Source organism: Macaca fascicularis, chromosome 16 (assembly GCF_037993035.2).
Source record: "Macaca fascicularis isolate 582-1 chromosome 16, T2T-MFA8v1.1".
NCBI classification, from domain to species: Eukaryota; Metazoa; Chordata; class Mammalia; order Primates; family Cercopithecidae; genus Macaca; species Macaca fascicularis.
In genome coordinates, this window is record NC_088390.1 from 61,835,807 (window position 1) to 61,853,428 (window position 17,622).

General features: G+C 38.2%; 1 protein-coding gene across 1 annotated transcript; it reads right to left on the reverse strand.

Annotated features, from left to right (window-relative positions):
• Nucleotides 1-379: 379 nt before the first annotated feature.
• KRT25 (keratin 25) lies at nucleotides 380-7,330 on the reverse strand. Its single transcript, XM_005584115.4, has 8 exons — nucleotides 6,871-7,330; nucleotides 6,397-6,479; nucleotides 5,883-6,039; nucleotides 3,526-3,687; nucleotides 3,315-3,440; nucleotides 2,746-2,963; nucleotides 1,627-1,694; nucleotides 380-750 (listed from the first exon to the last, which is right to left on the reverse strand). The coding sequence occupies exons 1-8, from the start codon at nucleotides 7,297-7,299 to the stop codon at nucleotides 641-643; spliced, it is 1,353 nt and encodes a 450-aa protein (XP_005584172.2). The 5' UTR covers nucleotides 7,300-7,330; the 3' UTR covers nucleotides 380-640.
• Between the last annotated feature and the right edge of the window lie 10,292 nt (nucleotides 7,331-17,622).

The following is a 17,622-nucleotide window of genomic DNA, read 5'->3' on the forward strand; positions in this document are numbered from 1 at the left end:
ATACATATTAGCATCTATCAAATGCTTATCCCATAAGTGCACTTTGCAATAACTTATTTCTTTAATCTTTACAATAACCATTTGAAAGAACTACTTTTATTATCCCCATTTACAGATGAAGAACCTGAAATATATACATTTTAGTTATTATTAAAGGGAATAGGCTTCTTAGTATGTCAAAGTATGGCAGATTGGGGATTTAAATAAAAGTACTTTTATTCTTTCTGAATTTGTCTCAGTTTGAATGATAGGGCAAGCCTGATGAAAATCTATGAGGAAACCTATTATTTTAAAAGAGTTCTTATATAAATAAAAGCTGTTACGTGTTCACATATTTATACTGCACACATAAACATTCTAAAGACAATATCACCAATGATAACTTGCTAAAGAAGAGGTTTATTGAATACAAAGAATTGACAACAGATTTCTGTAGGATAATCAAATGAGTCATCGGATTTGTGTGTGGCGTTCTTCCAGATGAATGGGGAGGTGCTGTTATTGATTGCCCAGAAAGAGAAAACAACAGAAAGACAACAGGACACACGTTTTTCTTAGACATGCACATTTTTCTGGACAGATACAGAATGCCTTTTCTTCTCAGGGGGCATGTGGCGTACATTCTCTGCTGCATCTCAGATTAGTTGCTTTGAGATTTCTCTTCCAGGGAGTGGAGTCTGGTGGTCAGTATTTTGCTGCGTTGGTCTACCTCCTCAAGAACTTTCTTAACCACTATGGCTTTGGCTGAGTCTGAATGTTAAAAATTAAAAGGAGATTTTATAGAGTTAAAAATGAATAAAACATTGTATCATTTAAAGGAATAACAGTATTTGCATATAGAATGAACTATGCACTAAACACAAATACTTAGACTCATGTTTGGTGAATAATTTTGATTATTTGGTTAGGAAAAAACATGGTGACATGTTATTTTGTTTAAAATTAGCACACATCACTGACATTAGATATCTAGCACATATGGTGTCTGCTACAAATCTTTATTGTGTGTATTCTTACCAAGCTATGGTAATATAAGATCAATCAAGCTATGCATTAAAAATGAAGTAGTTGGGTATATATACCCAAAGGAATAGAAAGCATTCTACCATAAAGACACATGCATGTGAATGTTTATTGCAGCACTATTCACAATAGCAAGGACAAAGAATCAACCTAAATGCCCGTCAGTGACAGAGTGGATAAAGCCATAAGCACCATGGAATATTATGCAGCCATGAAAAAGAAGAAGATCATGTCTTTTGCAGGAACATGGATAGAGCTGGAGGCTATCATTCTTAGCAAACTGACGCAGGAATAGAAAACCAAACACCACATGTTCTCACTTATAAGTGGGAGCTAAATGATAAGGACTTATGAACACAAAGAAGGAAACAACAGATACTTGGTTCTACTTGAGGGGGAAAGGTGGGAGGAGGAAGAAGAGCAGAGATGATAATTATTGGGTACTGGGCTTAATTTCTGGATGATCAAATAATATGTGCAACAAACCTCCATGACATGTGTGTACCTATGTAACAAACCTTTCAATGTACTCCCAAACCTAAAATAAAAGTTGAGAAAATTTAAAAAGTAGGATAGCATAACAACAGATTTCATTTTAATTACCTTTGACTTGGCTTCCCACATTTCCAGATCCATAATCTTTAGACTTGTAACCTCCAGACTTACAGGCTCTGTGAAAACATCACGAAAGAGGGTGATTTAGAGAGAACCCCATCAATTCTAGGTTCACCATATGGTTTTCTTTAGCTCTTTGGTAGTTTCAACTGTGTAACCCAGTATTTGATTTGTAGTGTTTGCCGATTTCTGTAGAGGTATGAATACCTTCTCCATTGCTGATATCAAGTTACCAAGTGACATCACTAAGTGAGGAGTTAGGAAGAGACGTGCAGAAGAGGCTGTCATGAGATGCTAACAGCAGTTCTGGCATGCCACTGGATGTGTTTATACAACTTAGGTTGAAATTCTCCCTTTTAAGTTTTGCAGGTTTATGAATTGTGACAAATGTATTTAGCTGTGTAACGATTTACATGTGGAAGCATCACTCTAGTCAATGAGGGAGGGTTTGATGATAGGTGGAGAATAGCGGCGTAGATCGCTTCAGCAGTTAGACAATTACAAGATACTTTTTCTAAGTGGGGTTTTCTCTGAGATTGTAATGTTTTTGTTCTGCTTCAGTGTTAAGAAGTGATTTTTTTCTTGTATGATTCCTTTTATATTAACATCAAGAATGGATAAAATAGTAACTGCCAAGGGAAGTGGAGCACAGAAGAACTTTCTGGGGTGATGAAATGCTCTTCGTTGTGAATTCAGGAAGCTTCCTGTTCCTAACAACCCTGAGCTCTAGACTCCCAGACTTGTGCCCATGGGACTTCATCAGTGCTATGAAGACAGGATTCTGTGAGTGATGAGCTCCAGAAACCATTTCCAGAGTCAGAATCCTGGTCCACATATTGAAACTCCAATTAGTTTCCCGTTTATTCTTTTCACTCTAGAAGTGATATTTTCAATGTTCATACCTTAAACTTGGTGCCTGCCGCATATTGGTTTGTTAAGATGTTAATTTGTATTTTGGCAGTTGAGTGTGTATTATATTTAATATTTAGTATTCATGATGATAAATGCATGCAGCCAAATTATGTCCACTTTTCCAGTGGAAAGTGGGATCTAACTTGCAAGCAGATTTCAGTATATTACACCATCCATGCAAATTGTTTTACCTACCCATCATCTCCTCCTATAAGGAGACAGTAGGTCTCAATTTCTTTTTCCAGGTGGAGCTTGATGTCCAGGAGCTGCTCATACTCGAGCTTCTGGCCCTCGGTCTCGGTTCTGACCTGGTGCAGCTGCTCCTCCAGGGCCCCGATCTGAGCCTGGATCTGCGCCAGCTGCGCACAGTAGTTGCTCTCGGTCTCCGTCAAGGAGCCCTCCAGGGAGCGTTTCTGTCAGGAAGCAATAAAGAGAACCTGAGATGGATATGCAGATACGCAGGGATTTGTTTGATACATGATTTTCTCCTGTTGTTAACTTTACATATAATTGTTTTAGATTTCACATGGACACATAGTTAAGACTGTGATACTGCCTGAAAATGAGCAAATCCTTCTTTTTGGTAGAATAGACCTAAAGACATTCGTGTTGTTTTAGCTGTCAGCTATACAATCCTATTCTTTGCTTATGTTTTAAGACAATTATAAAAATATATATTTCAATATTGTTAAGGTTTTTAAAACCAGCTGGCAAGTATCTAACATGATGACCTGGGGGATGGTAAAAAATTGTTCTTTTCATACCGTGGCTAAGAGAGACTGAAGTTCAATCTCCAGGGTTTGAAGAGTGCGCTTCATTTCAGTCAGCTCGTTCCGGGCTGAGGTTGTGGCTCCGACATCCTCAGAGATCTGCTGCTGCAGGGAGGCGCTCTGAAATGACATAAGTGAAGGAGCAAATCTTAGTTTCGTGAATATCAGTAACAGGCAAAGGGATTGTTTTCCGGAGGAGAGTCACCTTCTCATTGAACCAGGCCTCTGCATCCCTGCGGTTCTGCTCTGCAAGGGCTTCGTACTCAGCTCGCATGTTGTTCAGTAGAACTGTGAGGTCCACCCCGGGAGCTGCGTTCATCTCCACGTTCACGTTGCCTCCAGCTGCGCACTGCAGAACTTGCATTTCCTAGAGGCAGAAAAGTGTTCAGCTCAACTGCAGGGATCTCATGGAAGGTCTAGAAGCTTAGCTTTGGAAGGGCACTTAGAGTTTGTCTGGTTTTCCCCAGGCTGTGCATTGACCCCCTCCCACCACATTTGATATTTCCTGTCCTGTTGACCTAATTCTCAAAGACGGTGAACTCACTACCTCATGAACTAGGCTGTTTCATTCTGGAAGAGATTTAATTGTTCCAGAGTTCTATATTATAGTGAGCCAAACTCCTGTTCTTATAACTTAAACTCATCAGTTTCAGTTCTGCTACTCAGAATGAGTCTTAATTCCTTTTCCAAATGAAAGTTTTAAACATTTAAAATGAATGGTCCTCCGTTGCTTATTCTATTCTCCACCTTTGTGGACTGGTCATTTCATTAGAGGCCAGCTTTGATGCAGTCTTAACTCAGCTACACCCTGAACACAGCCATGAACATGGTTGAAGGGCTGAGTTTGAATAATTCTGAACAATCGAAATGATGATAAGTAAATAAATGTGTGTGTGTGCGTGTGTGTGTGTGTGTGTGTGTATGTGTGTACCCCTCAGGGACGAACATCATCCTCTAAAGAATCCCAGCTGTCTATTAAGTCTATAAAGGGACATTACAGTATCATGTTGGACTTTGGAGTCACACAAATCTCTCTGTAAATTTTGGTTCTGCCCTATAGTGGCTGGTGAGTTTGGGAAAGTTGCTTAACCTCTTTAAGTTTCTATTTGCTTACCTGAAAATTGAGGGTAATTAAATATCCTTCCTGAGTTGTTAAAAGAAATCAAAGAACTAATAATAATAATGACTCTATGATACTACCTTGCACATAAATGCCAAATGAATGCTGGTTATTATGATTATTATCATCGTGGAAGCTGGAATTTATTTTGCAGCCAAAGTCTACATGTTACCCTGTCTGAACTGCAAGCTGTTAGAATGTGTGAGTCAGTTCTAAGATTGTGAATGGCAGGCATCACAGCGAAGACTGTGTGTACTGGAATACCACCCATCAACTTCTGTCTGCTGCAGAAACTCTCCTCCCCATTCATGAATTGGTCTTAATGATGGTAACTAAGGCTTTCATTCCTTCCTGCAGTGAGCCCCTCAGCTAATCCAGCTTTCCTTCCTCCTGGTTGACCCTATGTCTTCCCGATCTACAGATGTGGCTTTTACTTCTGAGGATTTAGTGAAAACTTCCTGGTTCAAGCATGAAAAAAAAGATTATATATATATATATATATTTGCCTATGTGCGTGTGTGTGTGTATATATATATCTATAGGGTTGCCTGTAAGTGAGGCATTACAAAAATCAAAAATCAATTGCTTTTAATTCATCAAAAATGGATTAAACACCATGGGCTGTAACTATACTTGAATCCACGTTGGCAAATCAATGTTATTCAAGTAGTTTTATTTATAAGACAGCCTCATGACTAATCAAGTAGGATTCTTAGCTTGATCTTCTGTTTTAAGCATTTGGCTTGACCATAGAAGTCTTTTGGCTATTTAAAATATCAAATTTATTTTCAAAGGATAAAGATTTTTCCCTTTTGGAAAACAGCACCTCTGAAAGCAATCCCAAAGATGTAATTGCTGCAATATAAAATTTGGAACTTAACTTCCAACAGTGACCGCTTCGGAAGTTTATGATTAAGTATAAATTCTGGTGTAATAGCTTAATTTCATTCTCATTATTTTTACAGCCATACCTATAAAGAATATGTACTAGTGTTACGTTTGTATACTTAATGCATGTATGAAGTAAATGTTTTAGTGTTTTAAATCTGCCACTGTCATAGAGAAATTTAGATCTAGTTTTCCAGTTTAAGGATGTCCTTAAAGTACATTTATTTTATATTTATTTTATCTAATTCGATGTAATCTCCTAAGCAGATCATTTTAACTTAGCTATAATTACATAGCCAAACACTCCTCTTATAACCCTGATTGGTCTGGAAAACATGATTCCTTTATTTTTTCCCATAGGAAACTTGATGAGAGAGCAAGGGTGAATCTGTACAAAGAATTCGACTCTTGAAGAGACAGCTCAGCCCTCATGTCTGTCTGACAATGTGTCTTCAGCACCAACTTTTTATATGAGAGGTTATGTACGTCATTATCTCCTGTCAGGTACACAGTGTCTGCAAAGGGATAGCAAAATGTAGATGACCAGCTCTTACCTCTTTATGGTTCTTTTTGAGGTAAGTCATCTCCTCACTCAGGGTTTCGTACTGAATCTCCAGATCTGTTCTGCACAGGGTTATTTCATCCAAAACTCTTCGTAACCCATTGACATCAGCCTCTACACTCTGGTGAAGAGCCAGCTCATTTTCGTACCTTAAAGAGTGTTAATGATTTCCTAATTTGTCACATGGTTGGAGACATAGTCACCGATCAATGACAAATGCTAGAATTCCGGAATTTTGAAGATTTGGCCACAAGAGGCATTTTCAAAACTTGTTGCATAATAATAATTATTATTGTTTCTACTTTGCAGTATTTGACAGAAAAAGAACTAGTTTTAATAAAAGAACAGTTCACGCTTTGTATTTAATAGTCAAAGCATAAAAAGGTAATAACATCCTGTTTATGTGAAATTCAAGTGTGTTATAGTTTTGGAATAAGAGTTGCAAATTTGATGTAATGCTTTGCATGAATTGCCATGAATTCATTTCACTCTGGCAGTCTACTTACTTGAGTCTGAAATCATCGGCTGTAAGCCTGGCATTATCGATCTGCAGAACAGCATTAGCGTTGCTGGTGGTGGAAGCGATGATCTAGAAATGGGAATTTGACTTTTATCATGAACTAAACCAACTGAATCTACTTAATGCTTATTTCCAATGCTAAATTGGAATTCTCTTTAAGAAATCACAAGTAGGTGGGTGTGGTGGAAGGCGCCTGTAATCCCAGCTACTCGGGAGGCTGAGGCAGGAGAATCTCTTGAACCCAGGAGGTGGAGGTTGCAGTGAGCTGAGATCCTGCCATTGCACTCCAGCCTGGGCAGCAAGAGCAAAACTCCTTCTCAAAAAAAAAAAAAAAAAAAAAAAAAAAAAAAAAAAAAATCACAGGTAGGAACGATAAATGTTTTTAGAATTTAATAAAGAAAGGAAAACAAAATTTAGAAATAAAGGTACATGAAAATGATTGTGAAGTATGATTTCTTACCTGGTTTTTAAGGTCATCAATTATCGGGAAATATCTGCTATAGTCATGATCAAGACCACGGCAAGAGCCGGGCCCAAATTTCTCATACCAGCCCTTGATCTTCTGCTCCAGGTCAGCGTTGGCCTCCTCCAGAGCACGCACGTTGTCCAGGTAGGATGCCAGGCGGTCATTGAGGTTCTGCATGGTCACTTTCTCATTGCCAGAAAGGAGCCCCCCCTCATTCACAGTGAAGCCAGCACAGGGATTGCCTCCCGCTGCATTTCCTCCCGATGAGCTGCCTCCGAGGGCACAAGAGAAGCTACTTCCAATCCCCGAAATGCCACAAGCATTTCCAGCCCCAAAGCTGGTTCCCCCACCAGAGAGTCTGAGTGATCCTGTGGTGGGACGAGGACAGGACCTCCTGGAGGCACTGGAAAGTCGAAGAGACATGGTATCAGGGCAGACACGTTGCAGAGCTGTATTCGTGAAAGCTAGAATGGAGTCCCTTCTTGTCTAAATGATTCTGTTTGCCTTTTTATAGGCAAGTCCCAAGTGTGTTCTGAATGAGATTCTGCCTACATAGAGTAAAACATGGCTTGCCAGTCTCAGCAAGTTGGCATAATTGGGTGATTTTTTCTAATTAGTAACTCACTTTGCTGGGCTCATTCCTGTAGGAGGGCAGTTGCCCTCAGGTCGGTGGTAATCTGAGAAATGGGTCTGGGTGGAGCAATGTCAGGTTCATTATTACATTTTTAAATGTTGGGTGAGTCATTCTTCACTTCCATCCTTAGAAGATAAACCTCATCAGCTCATTACTGAATAGAAATTTGGCATCATGGTTTTGGGCTATTATGCCAAGGCAGGCTGTGATGTTTCTGAGACTTTTTCTGCTTTTATTGTCACAAGTTTTTCTACGTAAGTAGAGAATAGAACTGTAATCATTATTTCCCCAACCTGGTTCTTCAACCAATAGGTGTTTGCTTTTATTTTTAAATTCCTCTTGCCACTGTTTCCCATGGGAAGTTAACTTCCATTCTGGCTGACATGAGCATCATATTTTGTTGACACTTATGACTGGAGAGAGTTGCCTTATCTTATCCATTTTGGTAATTACGAGCACATCCCTAATTGGTGTTATGTTTTGTGGGAGTTTGGAAAGACATTAACTTATTTCCTGACCCTGCAAAATCTGAAGCAAACCTAGAAGGAACTATTTCTTCTGTCTTAATTTACTGTGGTTTAGCTCAGGTGAAAGTCATCAGTAAGGTATTTAGTGGGCGGGAATTCACATATATTTACTAAAAACTCTACCTATTATGGAAATATAAAATATTGACAAACAAGGCCGGGCGTGGTGGCTCACGACTGTAATCCCAGCACTTTGGGAGACTAAGGCAGGTGGATCACTTGAGGTCAGGCATTTGAGACCAGCCTCACCAACATGGTGAAACCCCGTTTCTACTAAAAAATACAAAAATTGGCCAGGCATCATGGCGAGGCGCCTGCAATCCCAGCTACTTGGGAGGCCGAGGCAAGAGAATCTATTGAACCTGGGAGGCAGAGGTTACAGTGAGCTGAGATTGTGTCACTGCACTCCAGCTGGGGTGACAGAATGAGACTCTGTCTTAAAATTTTTTTTTGACAAATAAAAATTGTATATATTAATGGTGTACAACATGATTTTTTAATATATGAATATATTGTGTACCAAATCAAGCTAATTGACATATCTATTATCTCACATACCTATTTTGTGGTAAGAACATTTAAAATCTACTTTCTTATTGTTATTAACTATAGTCACCATATTGTAGAATAGTTATCCTCAACTTATTTCTCCTACTTAAATGAAATTTTGTATTCTTTGACCAAAATTTCCCTAGCGCACTTCCCTGATGATTAGTGATGTTGAGCACCTTTTCATAAACCTACTGGCTATTCGTATGTCTTTTGAGAAGTGTCTTCTTTTTTTCTTTTTTCTTTTTTTTTTTTTTTTTTGAGACGAGTCTCGCTCTGTTGCCCAGGCTGGAGTGCAGTGGTGCGATCTGGGCTCACTGCAAGCTCCGCCTCCCGGGTTCATGCCATTCTCCTGCCTCAGCCTCCTGAGTAGCTGGGACTACAGGCACCTGCCACCAAGCCCGGCTAATTTCTTTTTGTATTTTTACTAGAGACAGGGTTTCACTGTGTTAGCCAGGATGGTCTCGATCTCCTGACCTTGTGATCCACCCGCCTCGGCCTTCCAAAGTGCTGGGATTACAGGCATGAACCACTGCACCCAGCCGAGAAATGTCTGTTTAATCACATTCTTTTCTTGTTACTGAGTTGCTTGAATTACTTATATATTTTGGATATTAAGCCTTGATCAGATGTATGGTTCACAGCATTTCATCCAACAGGTTCATCTATGTTGTCACAAATGACAGAATTTCCCTTTGTAAAGGCTGAATAGTATTCCGTTGGGTATATATACTATATTTTCTTTATTACTTCATTTGTTGATGGATGTTTAGGTTGAATCCCTGTCTTGGCTATTGTGAATCATGCTACAATGTGCATGGAATGCAGATATCTCCTTGACATACTGATTTCATTTCCTTTAAATACTCAGTAGTGGGATTTTTGGGTCACATGGTAGTTCCACTTTTAATTTTTTGAGGAATCGCTATACTGCTTTCCATAATGGCTGCATTGATTTATATTTCCACTAACAGCGTACAAGGATTTTCTTTCTCCACTTTCTTACTAACACTTGTTATTCCTTGCCATTTTCATAATAGCCATTCTAGCAGGTGTGAGGTGATATCTCAGTGTGTTTTTCATTTGCATTTCATTCATGATTAGTAGTGTTGAGCATTTTTTCCATATACCTGTTGGCCATTTATATGTCTTCTTTTAAGAAATGCCTTTTAAATTGGATTGTTTTTGTTATTGTTGTTGAGTTGCTTGAGTTTCTTATATATTTTGGGTATTAGTCCTATGTCACATGTGTGCTTCACAATATTTTCTCCCAATCCGAGAGTTATCTCTTCATTCTGTCAATTATTTCGTTTGCTATGTAGAAGCTTTTTAGTTTAATGTAATCCCATTTATGTAGTTTTTCTTTTGTTGCCTGTGTATTTAGGGTCATATGAAAAAATTTTTGCCCAGACTAATGTCAAGAAGTTTTCCCACTGTGTTTTCCTTCTAGTAGTTTTACAGTTTCATGTGTTGTGCTTACCTGCTTAATACATTTTGAGTGGATTCTTGTATATAGGGTGAGATAAAGGTCCAATTTCATTTTTCTGAAATATAGTTTCCCCAGCACCATTTACTAAAAATACTGTTCTTTCCCCATTTTGTGTTCCTGGCACCTTTGTTTGAAAACCATTTTGCTGTAAATGCATAGATTTATTTCTGGGCTGTTTATTCTGTCTCATTGGTCTATATGTCACTTTTTGTGCCAGTGTTGTGATGTTTTGATTACTATGGATTTGTAGTAGATTTTGAGATCAGATAGTGTGATGCTTCCAACTGTTCTTTTTGCTCAAGATTGCTTTGGCTATTCAGGATCTTTTGTGGTTCTATATGAATTTTAGAATTCATGTTTTTTTCTCTTTTTGTGAAAATGCCATTGGAATTTTTATAGGAATTACATTGAATCTGTATATCACTTTGGGTAATATAAACATTTTAACAATATTAATTCTTCCAATCAATGAACATGGCATATCTTTCCATTTATTTTTGTCCTCATCAATTTATTTCATCAATGTTTTATAGTTTCACTTATTTCTCTTTTGATCCTTGGTATTTTCTCCTTCTACCAACTTTGGGCTTAGGTTGTTCTTCTTTTTTTCTAGTTCCTTCATGTGTAATGGTAGGTTATTTCTTTTTTTTTAATGTAGGTATTTATTGTTATAAACTGCCCTCTTAAAACTGCTTCTGCTACATCCCATAAATTTTGTCATATGTCTCCATCTTCATTTGTCTCTAGATAGTTTTTGATTTCCCTTTTGATTTCTTCTTTGTTCCACTGGTTGTTCAGGAACATATTGTTTAATTTTCACTTATTTGTGAACTTTCCAAATTTCCTCCTGTTATTGATTTCTAATTTCATACTATTGTGGAGAAAAAATACTTGATGTAATTTTCATCTGAAGTGTGTTAAGACCTGTTTGTGACTTAACATATAATCTGTCATGGAGACTGTTCTGTGTGTGCTTGAGAAGAATGTGTATTTTGCTCTTGTTTGGTACAATGTTCTATATACGTCTGTTAGGTCCACTTGGTCTAAAGTGTAGTTTAAGTCTAATCTTTCCTTACTATTTTTCTGTCTGGATGATTGATCCATTGTTGAAACTGTAGTACCGAAGTCCCCTACTATTGTTGTATTGTTGTCTATTGCTCCCTTCATATCTGTTAATAATTGCTTTATAAAGGTGCTCTGATGTTGGGTGCATATTTATTTACAATTGTTATATCCTCTTGATGAATTGTCTTCTTTATCATTACATAATGACTTTCTTTCTTTTTATAGTTTTTGACTTAAAGTCTATTTTTCTCTGATATAAATATAGGTACCTTTGCTCTTTTTTGTTTCTATTTGCATGGAATATCTTTTTCCATCCCTCACTTTTAGTCTGTGTGTGTCCTTAAAGCTGAAGTGAGTCTCTTGTAGACAGCATATAGATTTTGTGTATGTGTGTGTGTTTGTTTGCCTTTTTAATACCCTTAGCTATTCTGTGTCATTTGATTGGAGAATGTAATCCATTTATATTCAAGGTAATTATTGATAGGTAAGGACTTACTACTGCCATTTTGTTGTTTTCCAGTTGTTTTGTAGATCCTTTGTTTCTTTTTTCCTCTCTTGCTGTCTGCCTTTGTGATTTGACAACTTTCTGTAGTGGTATGCTTTGATTCCTTTCTCTTTCTTTTTTTGTGTATCTACTATAGATTTTTGCTTTGTGGTTATCATGAGACTTACACTGAACATGTTAGAACAGGTTATTTTAAGCTGATAACTTTAATCGCATTAAAAAATTTACAGTTTTACTACTCCTCCATCTACTTTTTTGATGTCATAATTTATATCTTTTTATATGTATATTCCTTAACAAATTATTGTACCTACAGTTAGTTTTAATAGTTTGGTCTTTTAACCTTTATACCAGATATAAGTGATTTGTACACCACCATTACAGTAGTATATTCTGAATTTGTATATTTACCTTTAACAGTGAGGTTTTTTTTTTTACTTTCATATGTTTTCATGTTGTTAATTAGAGTTCCTTTGTTTCAACTCATTGACCTATCTTTATCATTTCTTATAAGGGAGGCAATGAACTCCCTGAGCTTTTGTTTGTCTGGGAATATCTCCTTAATTTCTGAAGCACAGACTTTTCTGGGTATGATATTCTTGGTTGGCAGGTTTTTTTTTCTTTCAGCACTTGAATGTATTATCCTACTCTCCTGACTTGCAAAGTTTCTATTGAGAAGTCTGTTGATAGCCTCATAGGGGTTCCATTGTATATAATGAGTCTCTTATCTCTTGCTGCTTTCAAGATTCTTTCTGCCTTTTGACAATTTTTAAAAAATTTTACTTTAAGTTCTGGGATACATGTGCAGAATGTGCAGGTTTGTTACATAGGTATACATGTGCCATGGTGGTTTACTGCACCTATCAACCTGTCATCTAGGTTTTAAGCCCTGCATGAATTAATGTGCCTCATAGTGTTTGTTTTTGGGTTGATCTTGCTTGGGATCCTTTGAATTTCATGAATCTATATGTCCATATCCCTCCCAAGATTTGGGATGTATTTCTTTACATAAGCTTTCTTTCCTTTTCTCTCTCTCTTTCCTCCTTCTGAAACCCTCATAATGTATATATTTGTATGCTTGGTGGGATAGAATAGATCCTTTATGCCTTCTTTACTCTTTTTTATTATTTAAACATTTTTGTTCCTCTAATTGGGTAATTTAAAATGTCCTGTCTTTGAGCTTGCTAATTCTTTCTTCTGCATGATAGAGTCTGCTTTTGAAGCTTTCTACTGAATTTTTCAGTTTTGTCATTGTATTCTTCAGGTCCAGGATTTCTGTTTGTTTTATTTATGGTTTCTATTTTTAAAATTAAACTTCTCATTTTGTTTATGCATTGTTTTCCTAATTTCATTTAGTTATTTATCTACATCTTTTGCATCTTATTAAGCTTCTTTAAGATAATTATTTTGAATTTTCTTTCAGGCAATTTGTAGATCTCCCTTTCTTTGGGGTCGGTTACCAGATCCTTATTAGTTTCCTTTGGAGGTGTCATTCTTGCCTTATTCTTCATATTATTCATGGAGTCTTGCATTGGTATCTGTGCGTTTGAAGGTACAATACCTCTTACTCTGTCACCCAGGCTGGAGTGCAGTGGTATGATCTCAGCTCACTGCAATCTCTGGTTCCTAGGCTCAAGTGATCCTTCCACCTCAGCCTCCTGAGTAACTGGAATGATAGGCATGTGCCATCATGCCCAGCTAATTTTTATATGTTTCGTGGAGATGGGGTTTTGCCATATTACCCAGGCTGGTCTTGAACTCCTGAGCTCAAGCCATCCACCCACCTCAGCCTCCCAAAGTGCTGGGATTACAGGTGAAAGCCACCACACCTGGCCTTCTTTAAATCTTTATAGACTGTTTTTGGCAGTTTAAGGCCTTCTTCTATTAGGTTCCTGTGCTGATGGGATTGTGGTCAAATGGGGTTGGAGCTGGATCACATGGCTATTGCTGAGTCCACAGTGGGGTCTATAGTTGGTAGGTCTGTTACCAGGGGCTCTAGTAGCTGTGGATTCTGTGTAATCTCTGGGTTGACTGGACTGTCTGTAGAACCTTAGTCCATAGAGCTGGCACTGGAATGAGAGTCCATTTCAAGATCTGTAGATGATGGGCCTGTTACCAGGTGTGTGGGTGGGTGTGTCTTCTGTGTCTCTGGAAAGTTTCCCTGTGGATCACTAAGTGAGACCCTGGGTATGTAGTGCTGCTCAAGTCCATGGGTGAGACGAGTTAGAACTGAGTTTTGGGGCTGCTTTAGAGCCTGTAGCTGAGACTGAGCTCTTCAGACCTGTCTTTGGGGTCACAGATGGGTATGTTTTCTGGTGGGTCCCTGGGCAGGCAGGCTTGCTCTCAGACCACAATTGATAGAGGCTGGTGCTGAATTACAGGGCCATTTCAAGATCCACAGCAGGACCAAGGTCAGTGGGTTAGATTATAGGAGCACTGATGAGCTTGTCTATCTCCAGGTCTCATGTGGGCAGCACTGCTCTCAAGCCACAAATGAGAGGGGCTGTGAGATTGGCAAGCCTGTCCTGAGGACACAGAAGGGTGTTTCTCCCAGCAGGTCTCTGACAAGGCAGAAGTGCCTAGTCTGCAGCTGAGAGGGGCTGGAGTTGAGATTTAGAGCTATTTAGGGATCTGTTGTGGGACCAAGATTGGCAAGCCTGCTCTGCACACTCAGATGGACATGTCTCCCTGTGGGTCCTTGTGGAAGCAGGACTCATCTCATGCTATAGCTGACAGGGGCAGGGGATGAGTTAGAGGACACTTTTAGGATGTATAGCTGAGACAGAGGTTGGTGGGCCTGTCTTCTGATGTACTAGTGTGCATGACTTCTCTTTGACAAATGGTTTTGGCAGCAGGACCAACACAAAATGGGGTTGTAGCCAAGCTTGCAAGGATATGGGGCAGTTTCTAGGCCTGGAGATGGGACCATGATCAGTAAGTACCAACTGGGTGTGGGTCTATCCTGTAAAAATGATATTCCTAGGTCTTGGGCTCTACCAGGGCTTTATAAACTCCTACCTGAATCCCAAGGCTCCTATAAAGGTACTTTTGTCTGTTGATGACTCTTACAAAATTATTGTTGCTTTGGGACATATGAGCAGGGGATCTCCTATTCCACCATCTTGCTAATGTCATTTCTGTTTTATGACTCTTTTAAATACGTAGATCCATGGATCATTTAGAAGTATGTCATGTAATTTCTGAGTGTTGAGAGATTTTTCTTTTCACTTTGTGTTATTAATTTCTGATTTGATTCCATTATGATCAGAGAACATATTCTGTATAATTTCAATTCTTATAAATTTTTAAAGGTTTATTATATGACCTAAGACATGGTCTATGTTCCATTAGTGTATGAGAAAAATGTGTTTTCTGCTCTTTTTGAGTGCAGTGTTCTATAAATGTCAATTAAATTCTGTGGTTTGGTGGTGTTGTTCAGTTCCTCTATTCATCATCATTAATTTTCTGCCTAGTAGTTCTATCAATTGCTGAGAATTGGGCATTGAATTTCCCAACTGTAATTTTGGATTTGCCTCTTTCTTCTTTCTACTCCATTAGTTTTTGCCTCATGTATTTGAAAGCTTAGTAGTTTAGTGTATTTAGAGTTGCTGTATCTTTTTAAGGACCTCTTTATTATTATATAATATCACTTTTTGTCTCTAGTAACATTCTTTGCTTTAAAGTCCACTTTGAAATTAATTCAGTCACTCCTGATTTTTTTATTAATGTTTGCATAATATAGCTTTTTCTGTCCTTTTACTTTCAGCCTACCTGTGTCACTATGTTTGAAGTGAATTTCTTGTAGATAGCATATTGTTGGGTTGTGTCCTAGAGAAACGCATGCAGTCATGTACTAGGTAACATGTAAGGGATATTTATAGTGGTAGTATTCATAACAGTTTCAAATTGTAAACCATTCCAGAATAGAATGCATAACATTGTGGCAAATATTTTAAAAGTGCTGCCAATCTGGCGGGTGTGTGATAGTATTTCATGTGGTTTTAATTTGTATTTTTTCTGGTTAATATGGGGCTGAGCACTTTTTAGAAATTTAATGACAATTTGGAATTTCTGTCAGCATATTGAAGATATTGTTCTATTGTCTCCTGCCTTCCACTGTTCCTGTTGAGAAGTCACTGTGCATTCTCACTGTCACTCATTTGAAAGTAATCATTATTTTCCCATATGGCTGATTTTTAAGATCTTTTGTTTGTGATTTTGTGGTTTTATTATGATTTTTCTACATGTGGGTTTCTTTTTATCTTGTCTTTAGTTTCACAATTGGTAGCTCACAATTAAGGATGTCCCATAAAAGTTTTCGGGACTTGTCAAGTGTTGGTGACAGCTTTTCACTTTTTACATTTTTTTTTTTGCTAATACTATCTTTTTGGAAACAAAGCTAGGTACTTAAACTTTCCAGCCTTCATTTCAAGAAGTATGGTTGATTCATCAACAGCATGTATTTTGGAGTCATGAGTTATGCTTGTATTAAGTGCAAATCAGTCTTATGTAGATAGGCAAATCTATTTAAGTAGAAAGAGTGGATATAGAAAAATGGAAGTTAGCCCGGTTGTTCTTGGAAAGAATAGGACCTCTGTTGGGAATAAGAAAGAGTGAATATTCCTGGCGGCACAAGAGAAAGAGAGTCAACACTGTGTTTGTAAAATGGTGAGTTAAGCAAGTGTCTTGAGAGAGCTGATAATGTGATTTTACTCCTTTAATTCCTGGGGGATAGAGCCTCTGGTGACCTTACTAGTCAGAATGAGAGAGTAATGAAGCATAGTGACGGAAACTGTAGCAGAAGGGAGGGGGCATCTAGTAACCAGGACTTAATAAATATGGGGACAGAGAAGGGAGGTGCTGGGAGAGGAGCTGGAGGTGGGTAACTAGCAGATAGGAAAAGACTGTACACATACTGCAGGCATGCTGTAGGCTTTCTGTAGGGATGCTGTAGGTATCTGTAGGCATAATGTAGATATACTGCAGGCATACTGTAGGCATCTTTCAGCATACTGTAGGCATACTGTAGGCGTGCTATACACTGTAGAATGCAGCAGGCATACTGTAGGCATAGATACTTGAGGGATTTGTAGTCATGTTACAAGCATGCTTGTTTCATGTTACAAGCAGGCCACTGCACTGAAAGCCATACTCCTGGCTTTCATTGTATCGTTGATAGTCATGCACATAAAAGTCTGCCTGATTGTGGTCCCTCTTGGGTGGCAGTGGAATCTTAGTGTGAAAACAGTGAATTCCTATGCTTATTTTTGTTCTGATCAATGGAACTCAAATCACCATGGCAGAGAAGGAGATCTGGATTTGCATCTAAGCCCCGGTACACGTCAGCTGTGTAGCCCTGGAGAAATTCCTTAATCTCTGAGACTCTGCTTTCCTCATATATAATATAAAGATGATAAAACACCTACCTCATAAGCATTTATGAAAATTAAATTGGTTAATGCATGTAAAGTGAGTTAAAACACACTCAGTAAATTTAAGATATTGTCACTATAGTTCTGCAATTGAAAGTGCTTCTAAACAGACTTAATCTAACTCTATACCATTGAAATATAGCCTTTGTCATCATGGTTGGCACCATTCATCACAAGAAGACCCTGACAAAGGTAACTTTCAGCTGTATCTACCTCTCCAGAAAGCATCATTAGGCTAAGGTCAACTACCTTATGTGGAAGCAGGAAATAATGGTGACCAAGCTTATATTTGAGACTTGTAGAGTACAACCTCACAGGGTTTAGCACACTGAAATGGTGCAGTTCAGTCTTCATGGGCCATTTTGAATCCCACATTGTCTATATGCCAGTTGATTAAAACCCTTCAATGATGCTCTGCCATGCAAGTTGGAAATCTAGGTGGTTATAGAGGTCACTGCCTCATTCCACCCCAGCTGAAAAAAACCTCTTTAGCTTAGAACTTTGCTGCTTTCCAATCCCAGTGGCACTTTCCAAAATAATTTATT

Coding starts and splice junctions, on each gene's coding strand:
- KRT25 (XM_005584115.4), bottom strand. CDS start 7,299: ATGTCTCTTCGACTTTCCAGTGCCTCCAGGAGGTCCTGTCCTCGTCCC. Junction 6,040..6,396: donor GCCGATGATTTCAGACTCAA/GTAAGTAGACTG, acceptor ACACTCTTTAAG/GTACGAAAATGAGCTGGCTC. Junction 2,964..3,314: donor TTCAGTCTCTCTTAGCCACG/GTATGAAAAGAA, acceptor GCTTCCTGACAG/AAACGCTCCCTGGAGGGCTC.